At 44.8% G+C, this 18,628-nt stretch overlaps 1 protein-coding gene across 2 annotated transcripts in view; it reads left to right on the forward strand.

Moving 5' to 3' along the window:
• Nucleotides 1-3,589: 3,589 nt before the first annotated feature.
• The window catches only part of LOC137563167 (charged multivesicular body protein 3), a 76,588-nt gene continuing 61,549 nt past the window's right edge, over nucleotides 3,590-18,628 (forward strand). Inside the window, exons 1-2 of one of the 2 annotated variants that reach the window (XM_068275300.1) lie at nucleotides 3,590-3,763; nucleotides 11,761-12,025. In XM_068275300.1, the coding sequence (XP_068131401.1) occupies nucleotides 11,800-12,025 (226 nt within the window). In that variant the 5' untranslated portion in view covers nucleotides 3,590-3,763; nucleotides 11,761-11,799. The remainder of the gene's footprint in view (nucleotides 3,764-11,760; nucleotides 12,026-18,628) is intronic. The other variant, XM_068275282.1, reaches the window with a different exon arrangement.

Here is an 18,628-nt window from a genome sequence, read left to right on the forward strand (position 1 = left end):
ACATGACAGAACCAATTTAGAGGAGGGAGAGTGAGACTCCCCGGCCCCGATCACAGCAGGGAAGCCGACACGTAGCCTGCTGTCCTAGCTTCAAAGAGCCTTCACCTAGACCCGACCTGCTGTAACTGTATATAATAATCCATAAACTGCTATATTTGTCATATTTCCTGTGTTGCCAGGCTGGCAGGCCCTTCAAACTCACAGAGCATGCTGGGCTTTGCCTGGCGCTGGTACTGAGAAAGTTTCAGAACATTCTGAGGAAAGGGCTGCCAGTTAGGCAGTTCGAAAGTGCCCTGATGATACCACAGGGGTCCTCCCTCTAATGTTTGGTATCAGGCTGCTGGGTAAATCGAGACAGACCTGAAAATGTTAGTAAATCTGCCCTGACCTGTACAGTTCTGTGAGATAGAGCCCATATATGGTTAGATTTGACTTTTGGTCCCCAGGGTAAGGGGGAAGACTCATCTCATGTTCTTAGGTGTGCGGTTCCCGCCCTCACTACCTCCTATGGGATCAGGGGTATAAGAATGGCAGAGGACCCAAAATTAATGTCCTCCATTTTGAAACATCATCCGGATTACATCCTTGCCAGCTTGAGGACATGCTGGCATCTGGCTTGTTTGGACTTTGCTACTGAACTGAAACCAAGAACTTTATGAGTTTTACCAGAAGGACATATTTCCACGAACTCTAAGTATTTTCTCCCTTTTATTTTAATACTGGCTATTAATGTTTCTATAATTGTAGATTTTAATGATTTTCTGTATATATTATTTATATTGCGTTTTAATAAACGACGCTAACGTAATTTGTTTATTCAGCTACCCTGCTATTCCGCCGCACAAACTGAATCCTGACTTCTGAAGAGTCGCTACTATTGTTGCTAGCTAGACAGAATAGAGTGTGTTTAACCGTTTGTATTTGCGGGTCTAGACTCAGCCAGTCAGTGGGTGCCTCTGTCCCATGATAACAGAGGTGGTGGCAATTATACCCTGAAATAGTGTGTAATTTGTAATTACCGTAACTCACAGGCTCCCTTCTAGTCGGTCTGCTGCCAAAATTCCAGCGGTTTCTGCGCACCGATTGCGACCACAGCTTGCATGGTCTGTGTGCTGAAACTGATTGGAAGGCATTGTGCGGTCCGGTCACTAGGGGTCCTGTGACAGGGGGCACCTGTAACGGGGGCACTAATAAGTGCCTGGCCAATGCAGGAGAGCATGCAGGAGGCGGTGTCTTCACCTCTTGTCAGCTGCCCGTGTGAAAAGGCCCTAAAGTAGCACCATAGACTCCCAACTTTTTGAGATGAGAATGAGGGACACTTAAAAGACGCGTCATGCGGACGCGCTTTATGGCTCTTTACGACGGGGAATGCGGAAGAAGAGGACGCTTTGCCAGAGGACGACTGGAAGTTGGCCGACAACGAAGCCGCGGAGGGAGACCGGAGGGCACCGAAGGACTGGCACGGGCACAGGAAGGCTGCAGGAGGCTTGGGAAAGCCCCCGGTAAGTGAAATTTTTTTGGGCCCACGGTTAAGGTTCCCTTTAAGCCATGCCCCTGCCACACCCCTGATCACGCCTCAGACAGCCCCCTAGTCACGCATACCATAAAAATTTCATAAGAAGAATATGCTCTTTTCTAATTCAAACAACACTGGCCCTTTCTATCCTGGTTAATTTTCCTTCATATTAACATTTTAAAATTAGTAATATATCAGATGGGAATAAAGTTTAGAGTCAATCATAAACATTTTTTTAGTAGATATATATATATATATATATATATATATATATATATATATATATATATATTTACATAGAAAGAGGGACACAAATGAGGAGGAAAGAGGGACAGGGCTCCCAAAGAGGGACTGTCCCTCCAAAAGAGGGACAGTTGGGAGCTATGCTATCATTACATGCATTACAGGCTTACAGATAACAACATCTTTGATACTTTTCAGTCAGGATTCAGGAAAAGGCACAGCACTGAAACAGCATTAGTCCGAGTAATGAATGATCTACTTACTGCAAGGGACAAGGGTGATTGCTCAATTCTGATTCTTCTTGACTTGTCAGCAGCATTTGATACTGTGGACCATGAAATACTAATCCAGCGACTGAAGAATTACTGTGGCCTAAGGGGTACTGTTCTTAGCTGGTTTCAGACCTTCCTATCTGGCAGGACACAGCAAGTATGTCTGGGCACACACTACTCTAATCCAGTGCCACTTGCCTATGGAGTTCCACAGGGTTCTGTACTATCACCATTACTCTTTGCAGTCTACATGCTCCCACTGGGCAAAATAATCCAGAACTATGGTTTAGGATACCATTGTTATGCAGATGACACACAACTGTATCTGTCCTTCAAGCCTGGCACCCAAGACCCATCAGCATCCATAAATGCGTGTCTAGTGGATTTACAAAATTGGATGAACACCAGCTGGCTGAGGCTGAACTCTGACAAAACAGAGGTGTTGGTGGTAGGTGGTCCACACATGATAGATAAAGTTCAAAACGCTCACCACCTCAAACTAGCAATTGGGGGAGATACTGTACAGTATAAAGACTCTGTGCAAAACCTTGGGGTGATCCTGGATGGAAATCTAAAACTCAGACAGCAGGTATCAGCTGTCGTCAAGTCTTCCTTCTTCCATCTAAGAAATATAGCGAAAATAAAACACCTAATCCCAGCTGAAGACCTACCTGCCCTGGTTCACGCATTTGTATCCTCCCGCCTAGACTACTGCAACGCCCTGTTAATCGGATCTACAGATAAGGTTCTGCGCCCCTTACAGCTAGTACAGAATGCTGCAGCCAGACTCCTAGCCAATGCCCCCCGCAGCTCACACATCACCCCAGTACTGCAAACTCTTCACTGGTTGCCAGTAAAATGGAGAATCAATTTTAAGATCTGCCTGCTGACATTCAAGGCTCTACACCACATGGGACCCAAATACATAGCGGATCTATTGGAACTTTATGCCCCTCCACGCACCCTCCGCTCTGCCAACAAGATGAAGCTGGTTATTCCCAGGATACACTTAACATTTGGTGCTCGGGCCTTTTCCTATGCAGCCCCTACTCTATGGAACTCACTTCCACAATCAGTACGAGAGGCTCCTTCTCTGGACAGCTTTAAAAAAGGCTAAAAACTCACCTCTTTTCCCTAGCCTTTGAGACTGCATAATGCAGGGTCACAGCGCTTTGAGTCCCCAGGGAGAAAAGCGCTATATAAATATTATTGTTATTGTTATTGTTATTTTTGATATGAAAACCTTGCAGTTTTTTTCAAGTGTGAATTGAGTTTTGTAATGTTGATGATGATGTCAAAATAAAATAGAAACAGGTGTATAAACTTCTAATGCCTGCCAGCAGGAACAGTATGTCAGTGTAATGATGACAAAAAAACAAGGGTGATTGTGGTTACAGCAAGCCTTCACAGGCAGTGTCACTGGCAGCTATAGTCACACTCAATGCATAACACACTAATCCCTGCAGTCCTCCCCTGTGGTCAGCGTGCCTGTGTTATCTAGCCGCCCCCGGACGCTCTATGCTCCTTCCCGTCCCGTCTCTCCCTCCGCTGGGCTCTCTATGGTGAGACTCCGCCCCCTGGCTCGCAGATACACAGAGGGGAGGTCAGGGGTCGCGGTGACGTCACGGCTGTCTTGTTGCTCAGCTGATCGGTAAACATCGGCAGCGGTGACAACCCGGAGCGGGGGATGGGGCGGAGCAGCGCCTGAGCCGCTTCCGCGGACACCGATCAGGTAGGTGTGATGGGGAGTGGGGGGAAGACTCTGGCACGTGACTTGGGGGGCCCCGGGCCCTAGAGGAGCACCAGCTACATCGCCCAGTGTAAGGTTATGGTGGTGCTGCCTCTATGCCAGGAGCTCTCAACTCCTGCCAGTTCCCACCTGTGCTGCTCTGCAGATGCCCTGATCTCCAGACACCAGCCACTCCTGTATGGCAGCTGCACTTGCTGGCAGCTACTTGTCACAACTGTCACAAAAAAAGACCAGCACAAACCAGTATAGGCTGCAAAAGCTGCAACCTTTATTGAGGGCTTGTTCACACTGCAGGTGTTTTTGGCTTTTTTTTTGCCCAACAATACTCCACCAGAGTTGCATCTTTCCCTACTATCCATGTCGGCCTGGAGGGGGAATAGTAATTAGCGCCACCTGCTGGATGCGCCCGGCTAACGGATAAGTACCGAAGGTTCATATCAGCGCGGGTCGTGCCCTGTCCATTCAGTAAAGCGGTGCGTGGACCATTTTTGAGGCCATTTCGCCTCAATGGAAAGTATAGGAGAAACGCAAAACGCTCACAAAATCACTTTGTGTAGTGATTGCATTTGCGTGTTTAAAAATAAATACATTGTATTTATTCCTTTCCGGGTCAAAGAGGTCACTTCCTGACTTGCGTCAGGGAGTGCATTACAAAACCGCTTGGAAAAAACGCTTAGAAAACCGCTAAGCACAAAAACGAATCATCCACCCAAGCGCCGTGAATCGGGGGGGGGGGGGGGGGCGCGGTAGGAAGACGCCTCAAAAACAGCCCAACTCCGACGGACACGCGAGCCGAACACAACGTGGACATGGCCTGAAAGTACATATAGAAACATATAAATAATCAGTGGTGTACCCCAAATAATTAGGGCTATCACAATGTGCCTTCCCTTTACCATTAGGTGTGTAATCTATACTTGGGTGGCCCTAATTATTTGGGGTACACCACTGATTATGTTTCTATATGTACTTTCAATAAATATTGTGGTTTGTGCAGAATATGCTGGTGTGTGCTTGTCTTTGTCTTATTTTGTGGTATCCTAAATTACCAGAGTTAGCACCCGCTATATAGTTTATCTACATTTAGGGCTCTTTCACACTAGGGGCATTTTTTACATTTTTCAAGCGCTGGCGATTTTCAAAATTGCCCTGAAAGCGCTTGTGCAATGATTATGAAAAAGTTCACATCTGAGTGGTTTGTTTCCGATCTGCTCAGAAAACCGATGCATGGGCCATTTTTGAAAACCTGACTGAACTTTTTCAGCCAATAAAAATGTGTACATTGCATTAGGGCAGGACTGCAGGTAATTTAGGACCCGGCATCTTGAAAATTATTAGTCAAGGAGTCAGAGCAATTTTGGGTACCTGGAGTCGGTGGTTTCAGAAATGAAGGAGTTAGAGTTGGAGTCGGATGATTTTTGTACCGACTCCACAGCCCTGGATGCGATGATGTTGTCCATTGCATCTCAACAGACAGTTTGAAAGGACAGTGGTCAGGTAGAATATACTCCATCCTGTCTTCTGCATATGGTGAAAGGAGCAGTACTTTGCAGCAATATAAACTTCACAAAAGATCTTTTGATCTGCTAAAAATGGAACAGTTTACTTCAAGTGTAATGATTAAGTATCACTGTAAATCTGTCCTTTATTGCGAGAGGCCTTATTTTCATCCAGTCATTTAAGGCTTTTTTTATTTTAGGATTTAGACTGACCTAAAAGAAACGTATCCAAACCTAATGCGCTCTGATCTGTAGCCCAGGCGAATAGTGATGCCAACCTGGTGTTCTAGCAGTCCCCCCCCCCCCCCCCATTCCCCCCTTTACAGTAGTCCCTAGTAGTCTAGTGGTCCTCCCATCCCCATGTAGCTTTCCATAGTGGCCCCACCATCCCCATGTAGCTTTCCCTGATGGTCTGGTGCCATCCCCGATACCTGCACAAGTATGCCTGTGGAATTGTGGAATAGCATGAAGGCGCCTGTGTCATGACAGGGACCACGAGCAGACCCGACAAGGTCTTGTCAGAGGGTCCGTGGTTGAGTATATGAAGGTAGGTAGGGATCAAACACCCCATCCCCCCCCCCCTGCCCCCTCCAACACCTTGTGCTTGATTCACAAAGCGGTGCTAACTGTTAGCACGCCTGTGAAAAGCCCCTTAGCACGCCTAAAACAACTGTTTGCGCGCTAAATCGCACACGAAATGAATCGCGCGCAAAATTATGCGCGCAAACTTCTGCGCGGCGTGACGTCGCACCGTTAGTGCATATTTAGCATGCGAACAGTGCAACAAAAACTTTGCATGCAATTTTTTTGAAACTTTGTGCATGCTAACTACTTAGCACCCTAGTTAGCACGCCAAAGCCTTTAGGCGTGCTAACTAGGTTAGCACCGTTTTGTGAATCGAGCCCCTTCGGTTCTCTTTAATTTGATTCAGGTGATGGTTACATTTTAACCACAGTTTTGAAGACCTTTCTGTGAATAACACCACAGTCTGTAAAATGTTAATGACCCAAGGAAGACTATTTAACCACTGTACCTTTTTTTTTTTTTTTTTTTTTTTCGCTTGCAAAAATGGAAAACAAACCCTAAGCTACTTTAAATATTAGTTATTTTTTATGAAGTCATCTATTAGAGTGCCTTGGGCTTGCCAGAGCCTTTTTTTTTTAATTAAATGAATTCATTGTTGTCAAATATGCCAAAGCAGCACAATTGTTGGCAGCACATGTGCACGACTGTGGAATCGCGCAGAAGCTTATATTTATTCTGGTGGAAAAATGAATCATCATTATTTCTGGTAATTAAGAATAGATTTATGGGGTATAATTCTCAGCTGGGGAGATAGCAGGGCTGAGGAGTTGGTACAAAAATCACCCGACTCCTCCAGTTTATGAAATCTCCGACTCCAGGTACCCTAATTGCTTCGATTCCTCGACTCCACTGCCCTGGGAGATGGTAGTGTCCTATGAAAGTACTGCCATTTTACTTTTATTTTATTTATTTTTAGAAATTTGGACCCTTAAAGTGGACCTGAACTCTTGCACAGGACAGAAGGAAAACCGATAGAAATGAACCCTGTGTGTATTTAGAGAGTTTAGTCTGAGTCCTGAAATTTGATCTCTCCCCTGTGTCACATGACTGCCACGGCAGATAAGCTCATTTGAAAGCACAGGGTGTTAACAATATGTCTGCTTCCATGAATCAGTAGGTAGAAACAGTGTAGATTTATTTTAGGATTTGTATCAGCTGTAACAAAGAAATGTTTTTTGTTTAAAGAGAAACCGTGACCAAGAATTGAACTTCATCCCAATCAGTAGCTGATACTCCCTTTTACATGTGAAATCTATTCCTTTTCTTAAACGGATCATCAGGGGGCGCTGTATGGCTGATATTGTGGTGAAACCCCTCCCACAGGAAACTGTCAGGACCATGGTCCTGGCAGTTTCCTGTCTGTGAACCTCGTTGCATTGTGGGAAATAGCTGTTTACAGCTGTTTCCAACTGCCAAAACAGCAAGCAGCATCTCCGTCCAGTGACATCACCTGCCAGCAGTAAAGATGTCACCATGTGATAAATGTCAGAATGTAAATCAGGGAGAGGAAATATTTTACAATGGGCAAACACTGACTGAATAAACTTTTTTTTTTTTAATTACATTATTTTCACTGGTACTCTTTAAAGGATGTTATGTTGTCGCTTATCTTTTTAGAGCAGAGAGGACTTTTGGGATCAGGTCCGCTTTAAGGCTCAGGTGTCAAACTCAAGACCCCTGAGCCGAATCCGCCCCCCTCAACATTTCACGTGGCCCCTGAGAGCTTTATATTTGCATCATTGCAAGCAGTAAGGTGTTAAAGAATGGATATCTAAGCCTTTTATTAAAAATCCAATGATCCATGCATACAGCCCCCCGAGCCGAAGGGTACCCAAAATCAGATACAGAGAGGGAAGCCTCAGGATCCTATTGAGGCTTCCTTCAGTATTCTAATGTCCCTCGTTGCTGAGCCTGCCCCCCGGAAGATTAGCGAGAAGCCATAGTCTCTAATCAGATGAGGGACGTGCGGCTCCTCTTCCTTATTCATGGCTGCGCAATAGCTGACTGAGCCCGCATACGCAGTAACAAGGAACCGCGGGCTCCATGCTACTGCTCATGAGGGGGCGGGCCCGCGAGGCTACAGTGCGGCCATTAATATAGAAGGGAAGGGCCGCGATCTGCAACGGGGGGGCTGCCGACTAGATAGGATAGGATCAATAGGATCCTGAGGCTTCCCTCTCTGCAGGATAAGAGCTTGTTTTGAACCGGAGCTTCAGCTCGGGTCCACTTTAAGGGCTGGTGCACACCAACAGTGCTTCTGAGTGTTTTTAAAAATGCTTGCGGTATGAAAAGCGCTTGGCTAATGTATTTCAATGGGATGGTGCGCACCAGAGCGATTCGTTTTTTTCCCCAAACGCGAACTTGGGTCCTGCAGCATGTTTTAGATTTCTGAGGCGATTCTGCCTCAATGTTAAGTATAGGAAAGTGGAAAACCGCTCTGAAAAACGCTAGATCAGAGCGGTTTTCCAAGCATTTTTGTTACAGAAGCTGTTCAGTAACAACTGTAACAAAATATAAACGATCCAAAAGACGCTAAGCATGTTTGGAAAATCGCCTTCCACATGCCTAGAATCGCTCTGAAAAACTGTTTCAAAAAACGCAAAGCGTTTGCGGTTCCGCTATTGGTTTGACTCCCAATGTCCCTTATCTGGTCATCCTAATTTTATTTTCTAAATCTGCAGTAGATGGATTTCTAACGACGATTCATGCCTGCAGTCTCCATGGCAGGGGAATGTACTTTCTTGCCCGTCACGGAGCTGTTCTGTCATATTCTGCAGGCCGCAGATGCTTTGGTTTATGGTTTGAGGTTCCATTCTCTCATACACACTGCAGGACATGGACTGCATGACTCCTCTCAGTGAAGTCACAGCTCTGGTGCTAAACTATGCAAGTTTATCTCCCCATTGCTTACTGCTATTAGTGTTCATTCCTAAAATAAACCTGAGCAGAGCATTAGGAATAACTCTGCCGACTCCCCCAGCAGTGCAGGATTCCTGGCTGCAATGCTGATCCTCTGTATTCTAACTACTGGGGGAGAAGGGACAGGTTTATCAAGCCTCTTCTTAGTGAGAGACATGGAGGCTGACATTTTATTTATAGCGGACTTGAACTCAGAACTTCCTTTCTGCTCTAAAAGATAAGCAAGAGCATAATCACCTTTAAAGAAAAAGCATTTCTTTGTTACAGCTGATACAAATCCTGATATCAATTTGCAGTGTCTACTACCTGCTTTCATGGAAGCAGACATAAGGTTAACATTCTGCGTTCACAAATTAGCTGCTCTGCTCTGGGTGAGGAAATTCCTGAGCTGACAGCGCTGAGAGATCAAATTACAGTGGCGAATAGGCACAGATCAAGGGGAATTAGACAGACTAAACTCTCTAAATATATACAGGGTGCATTTCTCTCTATTTTCCTACTGGGCTGTGCAAGAGTTCAGCTCCACTTTAAACAATGCACATTGCCTGGCTGTCATGCTGATCTTCTGCCTTCTGGACAACTGTAGTGAAAGGTATACGGAAGCAGCCATATTTACTTCCTTTTAAACGATGCCAGCTGCTTGGCAGCCCTGCTGATCTATTTAGGTGACGTAGTGTTTGAATCACACCAGAAACAAGCATGCAGCTAATATTGTCAGATCTGACAATGTGAGAAACATTTGATCTGCTGCATGCTTGTTCAGGGGCTATGGCTAAAGGTATTACAGACAGAGGATCAGCTGGGCTGCCAGGCAACTGGTATTGCTTAAAAAGAAATAAAAATGGCAGCTTCCCTATCTCTCTCACTACAGTTATCCTTTTATAATTTTAGCCATAGACCCTGAGCAAACGTGCAGATCAAATGTTTATGGCAAAAAGACTAGCTGCATGCTTGTTTCAGGTGTATAATTCAGACACTACTGCAGCCAAAGAGCCAGCGCTGCATAATATGTTGGCACTTTATAAATACAATAAATAAAGAGATCAGCAGGACTGCCAGACAACTGGTGTTGTATAAATGTGGCATCCTACATGTGTCTCTTACCTCAGGTTCCTTTTAATTTAACTGAATCACTGTTAAACGGCGTTTAATTATAGTGACTGATATCTATTGTTTGTGTGACTTTACAATGCTGGTCGTCCACTGTGAAAAACTTTGGCTGTGGTTTTGTGTGAATTTCAAAGAGGAGCCCCAAAAATAAGTAATGGTCTGCGAGTTTATACTTATATCACACAGTTTTGCACAGATTTATGCTCACAACAGCTTTCTCCATAGATGGTACTAAAAACATTGCTAATGTTTAACATGTAAGCTTAGTAAGGGAAAAACTGCAGCATTATGCTTAGAGACTAAAAATTGCTTTTTACATTATATTCAACATGGGCATGTTTGCCCCTGCTAAAACGTCGCTATCCCGCGGCAGAACGAGGGGTCTTTACCCCCCAAATCCCCAGGGCAAAATCCACGATTTTCTTGGCCGTGGATTTTTGCTGCCCAGAGAAGCAGAGCTTTCTGGCGACTGGCATCAGCGGCAAGGAGAATGGCGTGGAAAGCCTCTACAGTGTCCAGAGGCTTCCCTCTTCTTCAGTAATTTTGGCCAAAATTCACTAAGCTTATCTCCTGTCTTTAATAACAAGCTCTTATTACTGTTAGCACCATGGTGATAAATCATTTAGTATTTACTTAGCAATTTACCTCATTCAATTGTTAAAATAAGGATTCTGTCTTTAAGTTAAGGAATCATTCCTGAAGTTAACAATAGAATCCTTAAGTTAACGACTGAATTGTAAACTTACCGTAGACAGAATGTTATTTCACAGAGAGGAATGCAAGTGATAACAACTGTTAAGCTGGCCATACACTGGCCCGATTTGCGCCCGTTTCGACAGCAGATTCGATCACTGGGATCGAATCTGCTGCCAATCGTTCACGCTACACGCCGAATTTCGATCCATTTCGTCCGATCCCGTCGATCGTGCCATGCGGAAAATAACCGTCGATCGCCCGCGGGTAAAGAGCGCATCGCTAGCGGCGTTCGAGTGCCCGACGACCGACGCAATAGAGCCCGCATACATTACCTGCTCCGCCGGCGCGACTCCAGTCTCCCGGTCACCGCTGCTCTGTCTGCGCTCTGGTCTCCAGGTCCGGCATGCCTCACTTCTTCTAGCCCGGCAGGAAGTTTAAACAGTAGAGCGCCCTCTACTGTTTAAACTTCCTGCCGGGCTAGAAGAAGTGAGGCATGCCGGACCTGGAGACCAGAGCGCAGACAGAGCAGCGGTGACCGGGAGACTGGAGTCGCGCCGGCGGAGCAGGTAATGTATGCAGGGGGGCAGCAGCAGCACCACCACCACAACAGATTGTGAACGGTTTCAGGCTGAAATCGGTTCGCAATCTGTTTGCAGTAAAGGCAGCCATACGATCCCTCTCTGATCAGATTCGATCAGAGAGGGATCTATCTGTTGGTCGAATCTGATGGCAAATCGACCAGTGTATGGCCACCTTAAACTGTGTGAGTAATTATCACCTAGCCTGAGCTGTCATTAAGTATTTTGTTATTAGAGCATGCACTGTAGAGGAGGATTCCAAGAGCTATTTGCTCTATTTTTGTTTATATAGATAAACATTCCCCCCCCCCCCCCCCCCCAGTATACAGTATACATTCTTAGTAAACAAGGCTTGCTGTGTGTGTGGCAGGTGCCATATAATGTGCAGCGGACGTAAGTGTTTTATGTCACCCGTATGCTATGTAGGAAGCTCGGCAAGCTGCGTCTAATAATTCTGCCCTGTGGATGAACAGGTTAAGTGCTCTGTAATTATCCCTGTGCCAGAGGGAGGAAGCACAGTTTATTAAACAACAATCCCTGCGGTGCGAGGGCTGGCATAGTGTGTGAGATCCTGTCTGCTCTGCTCCTACAGGGGAGGGCACCACCGCCCAGATCCCACCACAACGGCACCATGTGGCTCAAGCTGTTCCTGCTGCTCCTCTACTTCCTCATCCTCTTCGTGCTGGCCAGGTTCTTTGAGACCATCGTGTGGTACGAGACGGGCATCTTCGCCAGCCAACTCGTGGACCCCGTGACACTGAGCTTCCACCAGCTGAAGACCATCCTAGAATGCCGGGGTTTAGGCTATTCGGGTCTTCCGGAGAAGAGGGATGTCCGGGAACTGGTGGAAAAATCCGGTAAGAGAAGCTGCAATACATTTCTTATTTATCAAGTAAAATGCATTGAATGAATCCCAGTCTGTCCTTTCAAAGACTGTTCTTTACACCTTTTGTAATATCAAACATAATGGCTGTAACTAATCAGATTGGTTACGCTTAATCTGTGAAAATAAACCATTAGAACTGTCTTTACTGAGTTGGTTTTAGAGTACTGGCCGTGGTGGGAGAGCTGCGGAATGACCTCCTAATTATAAATCGCTCATCTGAGACAAGTAGATGAGGTGTTCTGATACTCCCTCAGCTTGGCTAAACTGAAAACGTATTCCATCTGACGTTTATTTTTTTACTTAGAGGCAAATACACTGTTAAAAAGTGACTGAAGAAGATTCTCTGTGTTTAGTAAGAATTCTGATTACTTGAAGGGGTCGGGATAATTAGGAGCCGAGTCTTGTACAGACACTTTTTTATGTGCTGCAGGGCCAGTTCTAGTCAAAATGAGGCTCTAGGCAAAACTTACTTGGGGCTCAGTGACCCGCACCTACCTCCCCTGATTGTACAGTAGGTACCTTCCCCCACCCCCAACAGATATTATACCCTCTGGGCTGACAAGCTCCCCCCAGGTCTCCCCCAAAGTGAATAGTGGCCCCCAGGAGTCCCTGCAGAGTACTCACAGTGGAGTGAACTCGCCTGTACATCCAGCTTGGTCCCCATTTCAGTCTGTGTCCTTCTAACTATATCTTTGCAGGAACCTCTTTTCTATGAACCAGTGGCATTTTTGTACTCGGCTAACATGCTGCCAGCTGAAGGAAGGAGCGCACCACCCAAACAGGTCAATTTACTCCAAAGCAAGCACTCTGCATCTCCCCAGGGGACTACTGTTGACCAGGGGGGCCATTAGCCGTCTCTGGCAACTGCCCAGTTTGCCCCTATGGAAACGCCAGCCCTGCTTTAGCAGCCTGAAACCTGTATTTCTATGGGGTGGGGAAGTGGGAACATGCCATGGCGCACAATGTTGTGGCTTCCAGTCAGGAGAGGTAAGGAGGGGAACACTGCACTCAGAAGTTGCTGTCATTTACAGGTCTGGCATTCCAGTACTTGACAGGGTACCTGAACTGACATTTGACATGAGATAAACCTAGGTACATCTAGTACTAGCCCTACTAAGAAATTACCTAAAATCCCTTTCTGTTTTCGAAGACAAGCAAGTGTTAAAAAACTAATGCTTTTACCTATGCAAACGAGGCAGCGAAACCACAAAGGGAGTTTCAGTTCCTATAAGAAAAGGAAAAGAAAAGGGGGTTTTACAAACTAGCTGCAAAAACTGACATACCTTCTGGATACTTTAATTAAATACTGTTCCAGTACAAATCACGATCGCAGGTACAATCGCACTCCGATTCTGATTGCAATTTGCAGCAATGCGATTTTTTTTTTCTTCCCTTTTAATGCAATCATCATTATGTACAGCGCGATTTTGATTTATTTGTTTTGGGGGGGGGGGGGAGCTTCACATGTAATAGGGAATTCCCACGAAAGTCACATAGACTACTACCGAAGTGCAATCACAAGACAATTACCACAGTACCATGCCGCAGGTGCAGTCGTCACAGTGGAAAAGGTGCACTGCGATTTCAGTGATAATCGTGCTCCTGCCATTCCGGAATGCTGCAGAAACTCAGCTCTGCCAGTGAAATGGGGCTCTTGAAGGTCAATCTAAATGCAGTTCGTAAATGAAATAAACTTATAAGTATGTAAGCGATATGATTTGCCATGAGTTTCTTTTCAATATTTTTGTTTTTTGGTCTGTAGACCTTTTCACACTTTGAAACCCTCTGACTTTTGTGTGTGGCTATTGTTCCTCACCGTGTGTAAAAACAGCTGTTTTCCCTGAGTATTTGGTGTGATGTAAGCTGCACTTTTATATCCTGTTTATTGGTTTACAGTTTTAGTACACAGCACAAATAATGGTTTCACATTCCGGAGCAGGATGTTTAATTACAGCACATAAAGTGCAGAATGAGAGTAGGTCTGTAAGTCATCCGGTACAGTCCTAGCTGAGGGAGATGCATGAGTTGGGTTCTTCTTCGCTTGTACAATAAGGTTTTCTAGAAGCCTTTGCTACTAAATAAAGATTATATCAACGAAAAGTATGATGTTTTCAACTTGTAAACAAACAGGCTCTGCTGTTGTGAAGATTGTTACCTGGTCGTCATTTAGCGGTTGCTACTGCTTTTCCGGTACTTTACTTCACACCGCGCTTGCATTCACACCTGCAGTGGTGGGAGTAGTGTGAGGTGATCCGCTACCTGAATACAACTGCTGGCATCTTTTCTGCATTGAAGCTAGGGAATTACAGCAACTGACTGATGACGTGATTGCACTGAGGTTCTATAGAGCAGCACACTGCGGACATTACGCCAGGCAATGTTTATCAGCACTTTGGAGGTTTTAGATATACTATTTCTGTTGTGATGTTTACAGTAATCTATAAGTACTTAGGACGCCACTATATTCATTCTCCGCATTAGGGCCGGCCCACAGTCCTCTGGCAGATCTGCACTTCATTTCTTTTACATTAAAGGGCCACTCCAGCGAAGAAAAAAAAAAGTAGGCAGTTAAAATCTGACAGAACAGACAGGTTTTGGACTAGTCCATCTCCTCATGGGGGATTCTCAGGGTTTTCTTTGTTTTCGACAGCATTTCCTGAATGACAGTTGCTAACTCTAACTGAAAAAATAGTGTGCAAGGGAGTAGGGAGGCAGACTGGTATCTTACTATTTTGGCAGTTAATTCACCGTTCAGGAAATGCTTTATAATACAAGGAAAACCCTGAAAATCCCCCATGAGGAGATGGGTTAGTCGAAAACCTTTTAAACTATTCATTTATACATTATTTAGTCAGTGTTTGCCCATTGTAAAATCTTTCCTGATTTACATTCTGAAATGTATCACTGGTGGTGACATTTTTAGTCTTGCCAGGTGATGTATGGAATGTTCGTTACTGAGCGTTCTATGCACAGGAGATATTGCTTGCAAGTTGGAAAAATACGTTATTTCCCACAATGCAATGAGGTTTACAGACAGCAAACTGTCAGGACCATGGTCATGACATCACACTGGGAGGGGTTTTACCACAATATCAGCCATACAGAACCCCCGGTTATGTATTTGAGGCAAAGGGGTATCAGCTACTGATTGCATTTAATTCCACTCCTGGGTTTAGTTCCTCGTTAAGTGTTGGAAATTTGATCTCTGACAGATTCGATCACAGTTTTCGAATTTGCTGTGGACGATTGGTAAGTGTATATGAGCACCCTAAGGCTCGCTGCACACTGCAAATCATTTTTGCGATTCCGTTTCAGATTCCGATTTTCAATTCCGATTTTCCCTGAATACATTCAAAAGAAAAACAGATCAAAAAATGCAGCATGCAGTAAAGATTAAAAATCGGAATCGGATGTAAAAACAGATTTAAAAAGCGGAATGGGAATCGCATGCGGTGTGCAGGGAGCCTTAGTTGTAATGGTGATCGTCTGATTTGATACGGTACTTCCTGCAACACTTGCTTGAACACCTGCTGTAAATAGTAATTAATGAAAAAGGTATTATTGCCAGAGGGTTTGCTGGGGATGGGCGTGTAGAACACATGCTTATTTAAACAAAAAGAAACATTCTCTGAAGTGCCTCCAGCCAGTGGTTAGACCTGGTGTACATGTGACAGCAATGTGCCATCATTTGGATGCCACTTACGTGAGCTGGCATAAGACTAGTCACTGCAAAGTTCTGTACAAGGCCCTTGAGGACAGCATTTGTGAGTTCAGTCTAAGAAGTGAAGATCTGCCTTTAGACCTACAGATGTTTCATCTTTTTCCATTGAGCAACAGCTGTTCCCTACTTTGAAGTGAACCTGTTGTTCAAATGCAGGCTAAAACTTCATACAACTTCACTGACACAGAAATACAAAAAAATAGTACTTCCATAAAAATCTTATCCGTAAATTAAATTTTCATGAATAGTAATGAAGCGTATCAAAAATATCGAAAACCTTCATGAGACTGGCACAACATGTAATGAGCTGTTATAGTTTCAGGCAACACCACATGTTCTTTTCAGGCAACTTAGGCCCTTCATCAGGCCTCTGTATACATAAAATTCTTATGGACCCAATTAGCAATGACACCAGATGATTTGCACATAGAAGAAAGCGCGCATCTGTACCAACCAGATGCACTAACACAATCCCACAGGCTGGCATCAAAACACAGCCATGCAGCTTTAAGGCTGGTTTCACAGTGGGACGTTAAAGAGGAGCTGTTAGGTATAAGGTCTCAGAGAAAAAAAACACATATCAGTAGCTAAATATTGGCTGTACTTACATTACATATGCATTTCACTGTCCATGTTTGGATTTCACCGAATTTTTAGATAGTATTTGCAGAGAATGATGCTCATGGCAGGTTCCATGTTTGTCTGTCTCCTATGAAGCCAATTGTGTCGTCATGTCCTCCCTGCTTCCTGATTATTCCACTCACAAAAAAGATTGTAATGGACAACACAACTGTGCAGTGAATATTAATTAGCCATGTGGCAAGGAACAATAGCGGACTCATGCAGTATACTCTGCCCTGTGATTTTTCAGTGCTGTGAGCTGGGCTGCATTACAAGCTGCTGTAATATGAGCCTGTTACTTCTCACTAGCAGCCGAGGGGAGGACCCAAGGTGGGGAGAAGTAGCCCCAGAATGCTTTGCAGTATGTTATGCGGCCTCTCGTCCTTTTAAGTGCTTGGGAATAACAGCCTTGCTGTTCAGCACACATCAAAAGTAAGAGCGTTTTTTTTTTTTTTTTTTTTTTTTTTTACTTCAGTATTGCCTTTTTGGCTTACTTCTAAACTGTTTAACAAAGGGGAATAGAGGTTAAAATTAGCTTTTGCAGCCTGACAGTTACTCTTTAAAGTCCCACGTTACAGCAGCCAGTAACGCAGCCTAACTCACAGCACTGTAAAATCAATGTGCTGTTTCACAGTGCACACGTTGCGTTACAAAGTAACGCAGCACGTTGAAACAAAGTGCTGCATGCTGTACGTTATACTGGGCTAAGCCACGTTAGACGATTTGCACATGCTCAGTAATGTTGGAGGAGGAGGAGGTCTCCCCTCCTCCTCTGTGGCCAGCCACATGGCTAATTAATATTCACTGCACTGAGGAGACTCATGGTGGGACTGTAGTGTTGTCCGGATCATGAACGAACCGTTCATTTGATCCGGATCTTTTTTGTGAGTCGAATCATCCAGATCATCACAATGAAAGATTCGGTTCACAGTGGATGTCTGTCTGGAAGAAACAGGAACATACAGAATGTACAGTGCAGGGAAAGTCCTGTCCTGCTAGTCATTTCACCCAGTCTGCTTCCCTAGTAAAATTATTCAAATGATTCGGTTCAAAGATCCGGATCTTTTCAATGATCTGATTCAAATGATCCGAATCCTTATAAAGATCCGGACTTCCTATCACTAACCTGGAGCGGCTGCTTTGAGAGCTGCATAACGCAGCTCAATCTGACGTCCAACTTCAACACCACCATGCGTTGCGTTAGGGGCACGTTATACGACTATAACGTCACCTAAAACGCAACGTCTTGGTGGGAAAGTAGCCTAAAGGGAGCGTTCGAATGCAGGCAGCAGACACATTGGGGTTGATTCATTAAACATAGTAGTATTACCGTGCACACTTACAGCGCATGGCAATATTACCGTTACTTCCGTGCGTACGTACCGCGAGATATGCTAGTAGCACACCTGCTACTACAGTAACACGTGCACTACTGGAGCAACGCAGTACTTATGCATGGAAGTAATGGTACAATTGCTGTGCTTGTACGGTAATCTTACCGATGTTTAATGAATCAAGCCCTTTGTGGCCAGCCGCTGTGTTAGAAAAAATCGTTCATTACACACTATTATGGTGGTATGAGGCACTTTAGAGGGCTTAGATTTTATATGTCAAACTCTTGCCCGGGGGCCAAATCTGGCCCTCAGAGCCATTAAATTTGGCCTTCAAGTGGTTTCCCCACTTCCCATTATGTTTTGCCCACTCTAGACCACCAGGGAAGCTATATTTGAGGTGAAGACCTAGAACACAATGGAAGCCATATTGGGGCAGGTAGGAGGAAAGCACTTGACCTCCCCGGCGGTAAGCCCAAACACAGTTCGGGCTATGCCACGCAGGAGGATTTCTCAGGTCCTGCTGGGCCGATTTGCAAATGTTTTTTTTATTATTTTTTTTTGTACACGCAGCTAGCACTTTCCTGGCTGCGTGTACAAACCAATCGCCTCCGCGCTGATTAGCCTCTACCCGCCTCGCCGCAAGCTACATGATTTTAAAATTTTTTTAAAGCGCTGCCCCCTGGCGGTTTTAATAGACCGCCAGGGAGGTTAAAAGGATCTAAGCAACTCATGGCTTCAAATAGCTGAAAGGGCTGCCATGTTTCAGGAGTTCAACCCCCTGCTACTTTTCCACTGCCATTATCCAGGCTAGGTGTGAAATTCTTCAAGTGTGACTAATGTTTTTGTTCAGAAGGGAAGACTCAGTGTTTGTGGTCAGTTAAGTCTGGGGTGATTTCTT

The sequence above is a fragment of the Hyperolius riggenbachi genome, chromosome 1 (assembly GCF_040937935.1).
Source record: "Hyperolius riggenbachi isolate aHypRig1 chromosome 1, aHypRig1.pri, whole genome shotgun sequence".
In the NCBI taxonomy this organism is placed as follows: Eukaryota; Metazoa; Chordata; class Amphibia; order Anura; family Hyperoliidae; genus Hyperolius; species Hyperolius riggenbachi.